The sequence below is a fragment of the Tachysurus fulvidraco genome, chromosome 9, assembly GCF_022655615.1.
Source record: "Tachysurus fulvidraco isolate hzauxx_2018 chromosome 9, HZAU_PFXX_2.0, whole genome shotgun sequence".
NCBI classification, from domain to species: domain Eukaryota; kingdom Metazoa; phylum Chordata; class Actinopteri; order Siluriformes; family Bagridae; genus Tachysurus; species Tachysurus fulvidraco.
The window spans coordinates 22,239,352-22,255,566 of record NC_062526.1 but is presented as its reverse complement, the minus strand read 5'-3'; the positions used below and the strand labels follow the sequence as shown (position 1 = coordinate 22,255,566).

Sequence of the window (16,215 nt, the reverse complement as noted above, 5' to 3'; positions counted from 1 at the left end):
AGTCCAGTAAAAAAACAAATTGGCTCAATTTCAGCTCTGTAGATCTGGAAGTTCTCTAAATGTCAACATCATATACAGTTGATGTCAAACCTTCACAAAAACCCGGATTAAACTGTACACATTTCACAACCCCACACGTTTTATGTTCATTTCTTGTGTCCAGTCAATTAGGTCAGCTTCTTTGCAGCATTTCAGAGTGTTGTGATGTCACAATCTCTTAACGGTGGATAAATATACATATATATATTCGTGGTGCCTGATGCCTCCGACTCCGACGTCTTGGCTGAAAAGTTTGGACCAAAGTTCCTTCATTAATTTAACTCCATCCTAAATGAACAAACACTTGTGCACTTCCAAGAGCTGAATATTTGCATACAGATGCTTATGGAACATTCTGGCTTATAACTGGTTAATAACAATCCACAGTGTTTTATTTTTTTTTTATTTTTAAGTCTTGGCATGAGTTTTTTGTTGTTTTTTTCCATGGTGCACTCCCAACAAGGTCATTAATTCTTAAAAATTAATGTGGCAATCAGAAGTTTAAAATGTTCCAAAATTTATCAAAGTATCAAATATGTTACAAAATATAATACAAATGATTCGTGAAAAAGTAAACACAATTTTTTTAATGTGAATTTTCTGTCCGTTATGCCAGTACAGTGTTTTCATCAGTAATGCTGATGAAAACACTGTTGCACAATATTGTTCCATGACCAGCTGCTAAAGTTCCCAAAGTTCTACATGATTGTAGAATTGAATTAAAAACACTTTATTTTATTAATAAAGTTCCTCTTTATTAATTCCTCTTAGAGCTAAAAAATCTGTGTATGTGAAATATAAAAAAAGTATTTCTTACTTGCCACAATTTTCCTAAAAAAATTAAATAAAAATAAATAAATGAAAATAAATAAATATTTAAATAAATCAAATAAAATAATAATAAACCTGGCACATTTCTTACATGACATTCTTAAACAAACAAATAAATAAATAAATAGATAAATGAATAAATAAACAAACAAACAAATAAATAAAACCTGCCACTATTTTCTTACAATAACAACAACAACAACAACAACAACAATAATAATTAATAATAATAATAATAATAATAATAATAACTTTTCTTTGGCAGGTAAAAAAAATTAAATAAATAGAACAAACAAACAAACAAACAAACAAAAAAACAAATAAATGTATGTCATGTAGTGAGTCCAAATCCTATAAAAAATGAAAAATATCAGATTTAGCGCTTGCACTTAGATTATTTATAATTTTTTTAAATGAATAAAATAATTGCAATTATTTAGTTATTTTTTCCCCCACGACTGATACAACAATTTTTGAAACACACGACTGTTGCCTCTTTTTTTAGACAGGATATAATTGTGTGTGTTTGTGTGCGTGTGTTTGAGAATACACAGATGCTCCATGACTCATTCAAAGAGTTTCTCATATGAAATAAAAGAACCCTTGAGACGTTCCCCCGTACTTATTCTCAAGACAAAAATTAATGAACTGCTGATGTTGATTTGTTTTTGTACAAGACCAGACTTCATCTGTAGCCCAGAACCAATCTGGACCCAGAGCTGCATTCTTCTAATTAGACCACATGCCAAGTCTTCATGTAATCAGCAGCAAGTTTTCTGTGGTGTGGTTTACATTTGTATATACAAACCGCATTACAGCAGTTACCATGCTACATGCTACGAGCTGCTTGGTGCCTTGTGCTCACGTGAAGTGAAAGAACGCCTCCGAACATCACCGAGGAACTCGTGTAAACTTCTGCAAAAATATTGTTTTACACGGATGTAAGATTTCGTCCTTGTCTGTGGGAGATTTATGATGGAATTACCTATATACCAATTACCAATATAGGAGGAATATTTCTTCCAGTCAAGATTTTGGATGCTCTTAAAATTAACAAACAAACAAATAAATAAATAAATTGCTGATCTGAGGAAAAACTTTTCAAGCAGACCCATTTGTCCTCTTTACCTCCTAGGGAGGTAAAAGTCTTGGTAAGATGTGGATGAGGATGTGGCTACATGCCTTAATGTAGACTTGGAAAGCAGTGTTTGTCCTACGTGACTAGAACAGACATACGTAGTAAACAGAAGAGAAGAAGGCAATCGAGTGTTTTCAGGTCATGAATGAGATTGTCTATAAAAAGATAATGGAACATGCCGGAAAGAATCAGGCCTTGGTATTTGTCCATTAATGGAAGGAGACAGAAGACTACACAAGCAATCGGGGACATGTGTCTGGAGAAAGATACGTTGGGACTATTCCTACGGGAAGGTTCTGCCTCCACCGGGGTCCTAAGATCTGAAGGTAAAGCAATGGTGTCAATGGACATTTGATCAATGGTAGTCACTAGAACAGTCTAAAGACCATGTGCTCCTAGCAGGCCACACCGCAGCAAGCCACACCCAAACCTTCAAGCATCACCTGCCCTGTAGAGGGCGCATATGTCAAGAAGACCTAGGTTAAAATAATTAACATTTAAATATGGCAAATAGATTGCTCCTACAAGCAGGATTGGATAAAACCAGTGGATAAAACCACTCTTTCGCAACTTTGAGAAAAAAAAGTCATGGCAATCCTCCTGGCAAGAACGCAAAGACAAGAAAGAGAAAGAAATTCTTTTGAGCTTCTCTTTTTGTTTAGAGACTCTGAATTCTAGGTCGTCTCTCAGTACTGTTTCATTCCTAATCGCATTTCTGTTTCATTTTACATTATCTTGTACGTAATCTGTACGAATCATTGAGTTGTTCCAGTTCTAGTTGGATGTCTGTTGCTAAGCAACAAGCCGTAACACGGAGTTAACACTTCAGGGCAGAGTTTCATAAACCCGGGTGAAAGAAGTGTGAAACTTTCCTCAACCAGGGTTTAAAAGCAGGGTCTAGAAAAAAAAATCCTACGATGATGTGAACACTACAATATTGGGATGTGGATGTTCTTTAGTGCTTAATTCTTCCAGGAGGTTGTGTTTGGTTAATATTTGGATGACGAAATGAGGAAGTCTGTTTATTAAATCGCGGTCACGTTATTCCTACAAAACCCAGGCAAAGAATGTCCTTTAATTCATTATTCTTTTTTATTAAAGCTGTTTTGAGTTTTGAACCAACGTTTGGCTTTAAAATCGCATTAGAAAGAATAACATGGCTTACATCCAATGTGTTGTACCAGCAATACACACCTGCACCTGGAGGAAGAAAAATACTGCTAAGAAATGTCAACTGTAATATTTGCTCATTTTCAATACATGTAATTGCCGAGCTTCTCCCACCCCGGAGGCTGTTGGCTTCGGCCTTGAAAGACCTTAACAAAGAGCAGAGGTAACGAACTTCCAGGAAAAAAGGAACAGGCATAACAAAGAGAGAGAGAGCAAGAGAGAAAGAGAGAGCAATCGAGAGAGAGAGAGAGAGAGAGAGAGAGAGAGAGAGAGAGAGAGGCTTGGAGAGATATATTGGCGTATATATATATGTGTTTATCTGCATATCTGTGTGTGTTTAAATGTATATTCTGTGTGTGTATGTATGTGTGTATATCTGTTTGAGTGTATCTGCATATCTGTGTGTGTGTGTGTGTGTGTGTGTGTGTGTGTAAACAAGACTCTGACCAGGTATCTCTCGTCGTCTTTCATCCGAGGTGTGCGGACCAAGTGATTCTGTTCTCCCCTCCAGTCTCCAAACCGACGGAAAAAGTAGTTGGAGAGGAAGCGGTTAATGGGGTCTCTGATGATGTTAATGTAGACAGGCTGCTCCATCCTGAACCTGAGGAACATTTCCATACAGGAGTCTATAGACCGCCATAGTAACGGGACATCTCAGCTGTCATTATGAACAGCGCCTGGCTCACCTGCTGAAGTTGAGGAAGTGAACATGCCTCGTGTACAGGAAGGGCTGCGAGATCGTGCTGATGTTTCTCATCAAATCCACCTGACGGACCAGAAGACAGAACGCACATGCTGATGAGCTGCAGACTCATTAAAACCAGTTCGCTCTCACCGCTAAGGATTTTGAATAAACAAGCAGGGTTTGAGCTGAGCAGCGGAGCTCCTTTCAAACTGCTGTTCCAACACAAACAGAGCATTACACACGATGAAACATTTAGGTCAGTCGCAGCCATGAAGGAGCCATTACTTATATTCAGCTGTGTTAAACGACACCATCGGTCACCTCGACTCGGCTTAAAAAGCCGATTCTGCTGAAAAACTCCTTTTATTTCAGTTATTATGGCGATGTAATAAACCCGAGTCTAACACATCAATACACATCAATATCACAGATACACACAGATACACACACAGAGGTATGCTACTGTAATATACACACACATATATATGCACATAGATACACACACACAGGTATACTCACACACACACAGAGATATGCATATATTCACACACAGGTATACACACACAGATACACACACACATGGAGACATGCAGATACACACAAAGATATCCACAGACAGGTACACACAGAGACATACATACAAACAGACACACACACACACACACACACACACGGATATACATACAAACAGACACACACAGCTATACATACACACACATGAATATTTGGTAGGTTCCATAGTACCATGTTTGAATTGAAATAACATAAAATACTCTGATATCATGCCTCAAACCAACTCTCTCTCTCTCTCTCTCTCTCTCTCTCTCTCTCTCTCTCTTTCTCTCTCATTCCACCTGACAGCAGGAAGCTGAGTAGTTGACTTTAATTTCCTTACTTACAACATTTTATGTGAGACATTTAGAGACTGAGCGTGCACACACACACACACACACACACACACACACACACACACACACACACACACACACACACACACACACACACGTTTGTGATGGTACGGAGACTTGAGTTCCATCCAAAATGAGTGAATGGATGTTTTCTTTTTCTTTTCACCGTGAAGAAAAGTGTTTTTCCTCCTGTGAAAGGACTATTGGGCTGTTTGCTGTTTGCACATTGCTAGAGACGTGTGTCCTCTGATTAATCTGTGTTTCATTGTGACAAGAGACGTTTCATTAATAAAAAGAACGACAAAATAGGAAACAACATCCAACAACAACAAACGAATTCTGAAAACAACACAATATAATTGCAGCACAGTGTCTGACACAATTACACAAAAAGACCTCGTCGGAAATGTTTTCTCACAATGGAAATGTTTCCTCAGAGTCCAAAAAGTTTTAAGACAAATGAAAGGTTTCCTTCAAACGGGAAGGTTTTCATATGGAACCGTTTCCTCAAACTGATAATATATTTACTCGCAATGGAAACGTTACCTGATGTCTGCAAATATGTCCTTATAAATCAACATATTTCTACACAATAGAAATATTCCCTTACTATAAAAAATGTTTCTCCAAAGTGTTTTTCTCACAGAGGAAATATTTCCACGTAATGAAAGTGTTTCCTTCACAATATCCGTGTTTTTCTGAGAATAGATATGGTTCCTCGTAATGGATACTTCACAACAGGAAGCAAATATCACACATTGAACATTTTTGCTTCCTCAGAAGTGTTTCCTTATAATAACAATGTTTCCTCAGTAGTGTGGATGAGTTGGGGGGTGCAAAGATGAGCGTGTGTGTGTGTGTGTGTGTGTGTGTGTGTGTGTGTGTGTGTGTGTGTGTATACACACTGACCTGCTCGTGCTTGGTGAGTCTGGTTTTGTTGTGGACGTCAGATGAAACCAGGTTAAACTTGTGTTTATCAGCCAGAATCCTGAGAAGCAGCACCACAGTGCGACTGCCACATTTCCCTACACGATTATAGATCACCTCACTGGGGAATGGCAGCACCTAAACACAAACACACACACACACACACACACACACACACACACACACACACACACACACACACACACACACACACAGATACACACAAACAAGGGGGTGTGACAGAAGCAGTAGGTAGACACATCTTTATATAATATGGTACTGTTCAATAGGCTTGTTTTGTGTGTGTGTGTGTGTGTGTGTGTGTGTGTGTGTGTGTGTGTGTGTGTGTTTCAGGATTGACTGCCCACTCTCCTAAAATATAAAATAGGGCTCAAGCCTACAGAATACCTCAAAGACACACACACACACACACACACACACACACACACACACACACACACACACACACACACACACACACACACACACACACACACAGGGTACCTTGTCCTCATGCAGCTGTCATGTCCCTGCTCTCTCAGACTAACCCTGTCCTTCTCCCCTTTCCTCCACTTCCCTCTCGGGGCGTCGCCAGGACTAATCAATCAAAGCTTGACACTGAACTTTTTTTTTCCGTTGAGAGCTGAGAGGAGATCAAGCTGAAGATCTGATTCTTCTCAGCAGTAACGAAGCCCAACAGCAGTTAAAAAAAAAAAGAGAGAGCTATTTTGCAAATTTGGCCAAAATCAAATAGAACAAACGGTAGAGAAAACCCGCCTTACAATTCTCCAGCTTACAAAAGAAAAGTCTCCTGTGAGAAAAACTGAATGTAGATTGCCAGACTCAAATAACGTCTTTTACACTTGATGTGAAGTTAGAACACGACATTTCCTTGCTGAAATGTTGGCCAACGACTTACATTTTTGTAGGGACCATGTAACGCTTAATGTTACTTAAACCGTAGAAACAACTAGCTAGCTATACGTTATGCCATTACATTATCTAACAATTTTTAGCCTGGTCAATTACACAATTGTTTATTTCTTTTAATAAACACAGACTGGACTCATACGCACCCATCCTAGAGCGACACCCCATAGGCACCACCACACTCACTAATGTAATTTACAGCACTATTAAAGACTGCTTATGTGTTATCAACATTCCAATTTATTATAAGCAACAAAAGACAGTCAGCTGATAAAACCTGTGCTCCAGGTCCCATATTCATATAACATTTAAGGCTAAATGTAGCTCTTAAAGGTAAAGTTCACCCAAAAATGAACATTGTGTTATTTCCTCACCCTCAATTTGTTCCAAAACTGCATGAGTTTCACCCATGGCAGCACCCATTGACTTTCTCAGTAGGAAAAAATATAGACTATGAAAGTCAATGGGTGCTGCCAACTGTCTGATTACTAACATTTTTCAAAATATCATCTTTTGTGTTAAACAGAAGAAAGAAACTCATACAGATTTGGAACAAATTGAGGGTGATTAAATGACACAATTTTCATTTTTGGGTGAACTATACCTTTAAGAGCTACATTTAGCCTTAAATGTTATATGAATATGGGACATGGAGCACAGGTTTTATCAGCTGACTGTCTTTTGTTGCTTATAATAAATTGGAATGTTGATTTGTGCCAAAAAACACCGCCAAGCAACTGATTTTCCTCTTTGGTAGGTTACGTCAGATCAGGTCACAGGCCACGGAAGCCCTAAAAACGTTAGTGATTCGCAATCGCAACCACAGTCTGTGTTCACAACACAGAGCGGTGTGAATTTATGAATGAAAGTTCTGTCACAAAACTATATTGTTACGTATCCTCACGCTTTCTAAGTGGGTATACGGAAATCCTTGGCCTTTCCTAGTGGGTATACAGCGTATACCTGCGTATCACGTAGACTACACCAGTGCTTAGGAGGACCTTTTACTGACTTAGTAAATAATCAGCCAAAGGTCCCCAGAAATCCAGAAGCCCCTATCACACTCAAACACACACTCGCAAACCTTCCTGATACACTTGGTAGTATTACAGTTACATTATCTTTATCGTTAAAGCACACAAATGACGCATAAGAGCTGTTATCTATGGGGTACATGCACTCTTTGCAAAGACTTCAGATAAACAAATGCTAGAATCTGATTGGCCGACGACAGCCATGTTTTTGAAAAATCCCACTCTCACTCACTCACTCACTCACTCATTTTCTACCACTTATCCGAACTACTTGGGTCACGGGGAGCCTGTGCCTATCTCAGGCGTCATTGGGCATCAAGGAGGATACATACAAGGCAGGATATCTGGACAGAGTGCCAACCCATCGCAGGGCACACACACACACACTCTCATTCACTCACACACTCACACACTACGGACAATTTTCCAGAGATGCCAATCAACCTACCATGCATGTCTTTGGAACGGGGGAGGAAACCGGAGTACCCAGAGGAAACCCCCGAGGTACGGGGAGAACATGCAAACTCCGCACACACAAGGTGGAGGAGGGAATCGAACCCCAACCCTGGAGGTGTGAGGCGAACATGCTAACTACTAAGCCACTGTGCCCCCCTGAAAAATCCCAGTCATCATTAAAAAAAAACAATTAGAGCTCAGCACAATGAAGCAGTGCACTAAATTTCAGCTGTAACCTTTCAACTTCCTGTTCCAGAGAATAAACAATATGAACCGAACCCTGACCCCATCATTGGACATACCCCAGACACTGAAGATCTTCAGAACCTTGTTTTAAACAAGTATTTTGAGTTTAATATGCCTGTGAACGCATGCAAGCGTTTATGAGTTATAGACTTTTGAGTAAATCAGACTAGAATTCATTGGCATGTGAATGCTATATTCTTCAGTCAGGCTAGTAGCTTGACACAAATTTTTGAAGATTTTTGGCAAAGATCCTTGGACTGGTTTGCAAAAGTAGATTTCACATATCATACTTCTCATCTCAGATTCTAAGTGGGTGCAACTAAATGGTTCCTAAGGCCATTTTTGCTTGGCAGAACCGAAGAAATAAGTGAAAAAGGGTGTTTTTATTGTATGACTTAAAGTTAATGAGGACCATGAGATTGCGAGACCACGAACCAAAAGATTAGATGTAATTCCTTCATCGAGCCGATCGAGCGTTTTTCATTTTCAGGACGCAGAAGACAAAGAAGAAGGTGAAGAGGAAGGCATAAATGATAGGATTATAGAATTTAGTGCTTGAGCCCATAATTAAGCATATTTGATGTACTAGGATAAACACATACACAATTAAAAACTATCTTCTACACAATAATAATAGAATTGCTGACTTGGTGAAGCTTTCCAGACTTTTCCGCAATGAGAGAAAATTCCTGAGAGGACATTTCTTGCTGGAGGTTTCTTGCTAACATTTTTGTGTTATTAACTTTAATAGAAAGGGAAAAAATGAGGCTGAACAAAAAAGTTTATAGACTGTTTATAGATGAACGATATCAAAATCTTACATTTATGGCAGATGGCCTTATTAAGAGCGCCTTCCGTTTTATCTCATGTATACAACGATTTACGCAATTAAGGGCCTTGCTCTGGGGCCCTGCAGTGATATCTTGGTGGACCTGGGATTTGAACTAACAACCTTCCAACACCTTAACTGCACTGTACCACACCGTACCGCAGACATTCCACAACATGAGCTATAAACTAAGAGATGTACAACATATACAAAAAGTTGGCAAAAAAGATGTTGTATAATGGGAATAAAACACACCCAAACATGTGGTTAAAGGAAAATAACCCACCTCTAGGTGGTAACAGGAACTCGCGACACTAACACAACACTTTAAACATTCATACACAGGGAATCCTGAGACGGAAAGGCACTTCCTGTCTGCAGAGGGTTGGTCTGCTTCCCCTTTTAAAAAAAAAGGACCTTTAAAGAGATGTGACTATTGTGGAGGAAATATTGTGGAGATTCACTGAAATGAAGTCTCTTTAAAAACAGGCTTCTTGCTAACAAGTTTTAACAAACCGTCATATTTTTATCTTGAGTCTCAGATGTTCTGAAACGCCCCTGGATTCCATATTTAAACGTCTCAGACGAATTAGGCATCAAACATCTAATTTCTTTTATGTCTTGTGGCACTTGTTAGTTCTGACGTAAGCATAAAGCCATAAGCCAAAAGCCAAAAAAAGTGTTTCTGTTTGTATCTTAGAGCTTGAGGATCTTACATGGTTTACACAGACTGTAAATAGTTGATGTGTGAAAATCCTGGTGTGAGTCTGTGTATGTGTGTGTGCAGTTTGTTAGGCTTACAACCTGTAAGCATGTCCTGTTGCAAAGATTGGATCTTGTTAAATCTGTAAACATCTGCATACTTGTTGGCCAGGGAACGTGTATAACGGGAGCGGTGACTTCTCCTGCAGCCGCGACTCGTTAACCCTGGTTTATTTGTTTTTATTTAACGCAGGAGGACATTCACAATGCCAGAGTTAACACGAGCAACACAAGCATAGTCCAATTTCATGCCTCAGGCTGAGCAGTCTATGTGATTTGGGCTTGTGTGTGTGGTCTGACTTGATTGTGTGTGTGTGTGTGGTGTGTATGTCTGAGTGCCACATGTGTAAATGGCAGTCTATGTTTCAGTAACAGGAGCTGTGCTGATAACAGCCTTAGGCGGACATTTGTTTACTCTAATTACTTTGTTTACTCTACCATCAAGTGTCTCTTTTACCCAGAGTCAATCGACGTGCAGTTTTTCACCTACATCTTTTATCGTACGGCGATCCTAAACGTCCAATTGCAGAAATGTATAACAGAAACGTATCCTAGTGAGTTCGTATCTCGATGTCATCACAGCTTTCTGTGAGACCAAGAGAACAAAACAGATCGTTCTGCCAATGTGGGAAGCGCACACACTATGTCCTGTCAATCAGAGCAACGTATGTGGAAGAGGGTAGATAACCATTTCCTCCTAGTAGGAATGACGCTCGGAAAAAACCGTGGAGGTTGAAATCACGTGTCTCGGAGGAAACGCATTTACGTCCTCATATTCTTCAAGTAGGGGAGAGTTAGCTAGTTTGTGAGAAATGGCAAGATGAAATTTTGGAAAAAAAAATACTGGTAAAGTCATCGAGATAGTCTGTTCTAATTTTTACACATCTGCCAGACCAGTTCCAGTTGTGTTCCTTGTCATGAACATTTCAGATCTTCATTGAGATGAGGCCAACTCTATGAACATCCTGACGCATCTAGAGCTGTAACAGCTCCAGATGTGTTCTGCTTCATGAAGATTTCGGACATTCAAAGGAGATGCCAACTACATGTGGTCTTTGAGGACAAAGACCTCATCATCATTACACAATTGCCGGACTGTATATTTATAATTACACATTCCACTGTCACCCAAATGAGGATTCCTTCACTTTTGATTCTGGTTCCTCTCAAGGTTTCTTCCTTCCTCGAGTTTTTCCTTGTTAGCGTCACCTCAGACTTGTTCATTGGGGACAAATACAAACACATTTAAATATAAGTCTAATAATTAATTTTGTATTATGTTTCTTTTGTTGTGTAAAACTGCTTTGAGACCATGTCCATTGTTAAAGGTGCTATACAAATAAATTGTATTGATTAGTCGATTACAACCGATTATTTACGCTACGTTTCCATTGTTGAACAATTACATGATACGCAAAATGTCTAAGGAAAATCCAGTGTTGCGTTAATAAAATGAATACAACACTGAAAAATAGGACAAATACCAAAGACAAAATTGTCTGATGGTCCATGATATGGCACAGAAGCTCGTAATAAATCATAATTTATTTCCTAATTTATATGTGAAGTGGTGGCACAAGTGGTTAAGGCTCTGGGCTCTTGTTGATTGAAGGATCATGATTCAAGCTGCCACTGTTGGGCAATTGAGCAAAGCCATTAACCCTCCCTGCTCCAGGGGCACTGTATCACTGCCGATGCACTCTGACCCCAACCTCCTCAGTTGGGATATGCGATGAAAATAATTCCACTGTGCTGTAATGTATATGTGGGCAAGTCATGGCCTAATGGTTAGAGAGTCTGACTCATAATCCTAAGGTTGTGGGTTCGGGTCTCGGGCCTGCCACAACTGAGGTGCCCTTGAGCAAGGCACCGAACCCCCCAACTGCTCCCCGGGCATAAAATGGCTGCCCACTGCTCAGGGTGTGTGTTCACGGTGTGTGTTCACTGCTGTGTGTGTGCACTTTGGATGGGTTAAATGCAGAGAACAAATTCTGAGTATGGGTCACCGTACTTAGCCGTATGTCACGTCACTTTCACTGTCACTTTCACATGTGGCAATAATAAAGGCTTCCATGCCCTCCGATATCAGTCTTAATCACTAAAATACCCAATTTTGGTACTTAATCATTATAGACATTAGTTTAAACTGGCCATGAAGTACAGCAGTGTAATTGTCATGTCGAGAAGTTCGTACGGTGCAGTTTTCAGGGTCATTTAGGGTCAGAAGCGGTTTAGTCTGATCAACTCTGGCCTTTCATTATTCCTGTTTGAACACAGGCAGGGTGGCATATCAAAGCCCGAGCATGTGTGATTAGATCTAATTAAAGGTAAATTTAAACCACTGCTAGATCTGGGCTTGAGTCAAGTAATGAGCCAAAAAAATCCATTTCAGAGAAAGCTTTTAGTCAGTGTTGGAGTATAATAATGTACATGGATGTTTATAAAATGTAGTAGGAAACAGTAAGAGGTTCAGTTGAGGTTCCTTTCGGGTTCTATAAAAATAAAAAATGCAACAAAATCATGCATCAAAAAGAGTTTGCACCAGTAATACAAAAACAAATATTCCCCTGAATGTATTAAATAACAAAAACAATCAAAAACAAAAACTAGCATCATGGCTTCTAAACAATCACAATCTAGAATCAGCATTCTCTAAACAATCAGAATCCTGAACCTCGAATGAACACCATCGGAATGATCAACCACCGTTTTACAAATCGGAATCTAGATTCCCTAACTTCTGCTGATTCGGAATCTAGACCCAGCATCATCTGAACATTCAGACACTAGAATCTAGAATCGACCCCTGTGACCTGTCAGAATCTAAAAGCAACAGTGTCTTACCAATCTGAATCTAAAATCAATACTGTCTGCCCAATCGGAATCTACAATTAACATCTGCTGAACAATAAGGACCTAGGATCTGGAATTAAAAACTTCTGCCCAGTCCAAATCAAGGATCGACATCCTCTGAACAGTCAGACTCCTGAAGCAACTCCTTTGGCCCAATCAGAATCTAGTAACTACACCTTTGGCCCAAACAGAATCTAGTAGCTACACCTTTGGCCCAATCAGAATCTAGTAGCAACACCTTTGGCCCAAACAGAATCTAGTAGCAACACCTTTGGCCCAATCAGAATCTAGTAGCAACTCCTTTGGCCCAATCAGAATCTAGTAGCAACACCTTTGGCCCAATCAGAATCTAGTAGCAACACCTTTGGCCCAATCAGAATCTAGTAGCAACACCTTTGGCCCAACCAGAATCTAGTAACTACACCTTTGGCCCAACCAGAATCTAATAGCTACACCTTTGGCCCAACCAGAATCTAGTAGCAACACCTATGGCCCAATCAGAATTTAGTAGCAACACCTTTGGCCCAATCAGAATCTAGTAGCAACACCTTTGGCCCAATCAGAATCTAGTAGCTACACCTTTGGCCCAATCAGGATCTAGTAGCTACACCTTCTGCGCATTCATTACATTTACAGCATTGGGCAACTTTTCATTTCATTTTATACAACTAAAGCACCTTACTCAGGGGCCCAGCAGTGGCAGCTCGATGGACTTGGGATTCAAACTCACAACCTTCGAATTTGTAATCCAACACCTTAACCACTAGGCTACCACATCCCCGCAATCAAAATCTAGAATCAACACCTTCTGCCCAATCAGAACCAAGAATCTATACCTTCTGATGAAAGACAATCTCAAATCAACACCTTCGTGCCAATCACGATCTAGAATCGAAACTCAACCCCCTTTTACTAATCAGAATCTAGACTCCACCAGTGCTGCCTTTTATTAAGCAGCTGTTGTTAACACAGGCTCTTCTTTGTCTAGCGTTGTTTGGCGCGTGAACCAAAACTTGCATTAGCTAAACACGCTTGCATCCTAATCAGAGAACCGTTCGTCTGTCTCTCGTCTCGGATTCGCTTTTTTTTTCCCACACAACCTTTTAAGTGTTTACAGAATTGAGTGGAACTAATTTGACTAAGCATCTTGAAACAGAGATTAATAGCTTTACTGACTTTCCTGACTATTTCACAGAGATCTCCCCACACACACACACACACACACACACACACACACACACACACACACACACACACACACACACACACACACACACACACACACTTGGTGTTAGCTTGCCAGTGCTTTGTGGTGCTGGTTTCACTGCTGGCGCATGAGCGTAATAAGCTTTAATAAGAAATAAAGCTTAAAACATGTTTTGTCTGTTTCCAATCCCTTCTTTTGTAAGTAATCTGTCCATCACACTACATCCTGAATAGCAACACTCCGGAAATGTCTAAACTATGTGTGTGTGTGTGTGTGTGTGTGTGTGTGTGTGTGTGTATTTGTGGTCATATAATTATTTTTTTAAATGTCAGATATAATAATCCTCAATGTCAAAACTGTATAGTCGACTCCAGTACTATCGGCTTCCCTTCTTGAAAATGTAAAAATCTTTGTTCAAATAAACATTACATTACACAATAACGTGTGTGTGTGTGTGTGAGAGAGAGAGAGAGAGAGAGAGAGAGAGAGAGAGAGAGAGAGAGAGAGAGAGAGAGAGAGAGAGAGAGAGAGAGAGAGAGAAATAAATTCTTCCACCACCTCTTAGAATAACAGACGAATGGTCGAGGACTAAACACGAGGGACTGCATTAAACCCATTAACCGCTCATTCGATCATGGAGTACGATGACATACAGTATATTACAGACTCAACTGCCGCAGGATTGGGGGAGTGTTTACCTCTTTCTTTCTTTCTTTCTTTCTTTCTTTCTTTCTTTCTTTCTTTCTTTCTTTCTTTCTTTCTGTCTTTCCCCAGACATCATTGAATGTCTTTGTGCTGTCTCACTCCACAGTGGTGTTAAAATGAAGCTGATATGAAAGTCCACACTCAGAGCTTTAAGAATTTGTAGTGTTTCATCAGTATTCCTGTTTACCCTTAACCTTCTAGGGACGATATATTTATACAAAAACTGTTCATTTTTTTCCTACACAAAATGTTTCAAACCCCGTTTCTGCTCTCTGTGACGCCCCCCGAGTCCTCGTTCGTCTACGACCGCTAAAATTCCGAGTAAGGTTTTCAACAGAGGGAAAAAACACACGTCTCACGCCGAAAGCCGACAGAGTCCTGACTCACTTTGCGTCAGACTCGTGCCAATAAACTCATTGGTTTATTTACGCTGATTAAAAATGTCCCCGTGTCCTCATAAAAAGGGTTCAAATCAAATAAATGAGCCTGTTTTATTTTGTTTTGATTCGACACTAAAACGCAACGTCAATTCCGACGATCTGTGACTAGCTGTGAATGTGGGATGTGGTAGCTTAGTGAGTAAGGCGTTGGACTGCTGATCAGAAGGTCATGGCTTTGAACCCCACGTCCCCTGAGCTGCCACTGCTGGACCCCTGAGCAAGGCCCTTAACCCTCAGTTGTATAAATTGAAATAAAAACGCAAGTCACTCTGGATAAAGGTGTCTGCTACATGCTGTAAATGTAACTCTGCGTTCATTTCTTTAACGATATTGATGAATAGATGGAAATGCGAAGGATTTATAAAACCGGAACAAACTGGATTTTCATCTTTATAGTATAATGAGAAAAGTTTAATAGCAGTGATATTGCGGAGTTATTGAGGTGGGAATTGTTCGCCCAGCAGGGGGCTCAAACCCGTCCTGTAATCCGTCACACACTGAAAGACAACAGTGTCCTGATTAAACTTCTAACAGACTTGTGGAGATAAAATAATTCATTTGTTTATACTGATTAATAAAGCCCGATAAGTCGATATCCGTCCGGCCGAACGTGTTCGGTCATTCGCTCGGCATTTGGAAATAATGTGCAGCGTTAAAACCACATAAAGCTGCTTACTAAGAATAAAAAAAAAAAGATGCAGTTATCTCAAGGTTATCATTAACAATGAGCTGTTCGCCTTAGTGCTGATCAGACAGAACATTTCCTTCTCCTCTTTAGTCACATGATCATGTCTTTCATGCTCTCCATTTAGCTCTCGTTTTCTCTATGAGTCTTTTCACCGGAAAAGTGGTAAAAAGTGCTGTCCTGCCTTTACAGGAAATGTGTGTGTGTGTGTGTGTGTGTGTGTGTGTGTGTGTGTGTGTGTGTGTGTGTGTGTGTGTGTGTGTGTGTGTGTGAAATGTCAGGAAATGTCCTCAAGTCATAAATACCCATAATTTCATACCAAGTTCTATAAAGCATGCATTTCCAAATACAAAAATATACATATGTAATT

The 16,215-nt window shown here is 39.8% G+C and overlaps 1 protein-coding gene across 2 annotated transcripts in view; it reads right to left on the bottom strand.

Moving 5' to 3' along the window:
- usta (uronyl 2-sulfotransferase a) overlaps positions 1–16,215 on the bottom strand; it is a 71,503-nt gene that overhangs the window by 14,136 nt on the left and 41,152 nt on the right. For both annotated transcript variants that reach the window (XM_047818849.1, XM_027177147.2), the window contains 3 exons: positions 5,681–5,836; positions 3,865–3,944; positions 3,626–3,779 (listed from right to left, as the gene is read on the bottom strand). In XM_047818849.1, coding sequence (XP_047674805.1) covers positions 3,626–3,779; positions 3,865–3,944; positions 5,681–5,836 — 390 coding nt within the window. The remainder of the gene's footprint in view (positions 1–3,625; positions 3,780–3,864; positions 3,945–5,680; positions 5,837–16,215) is intronic.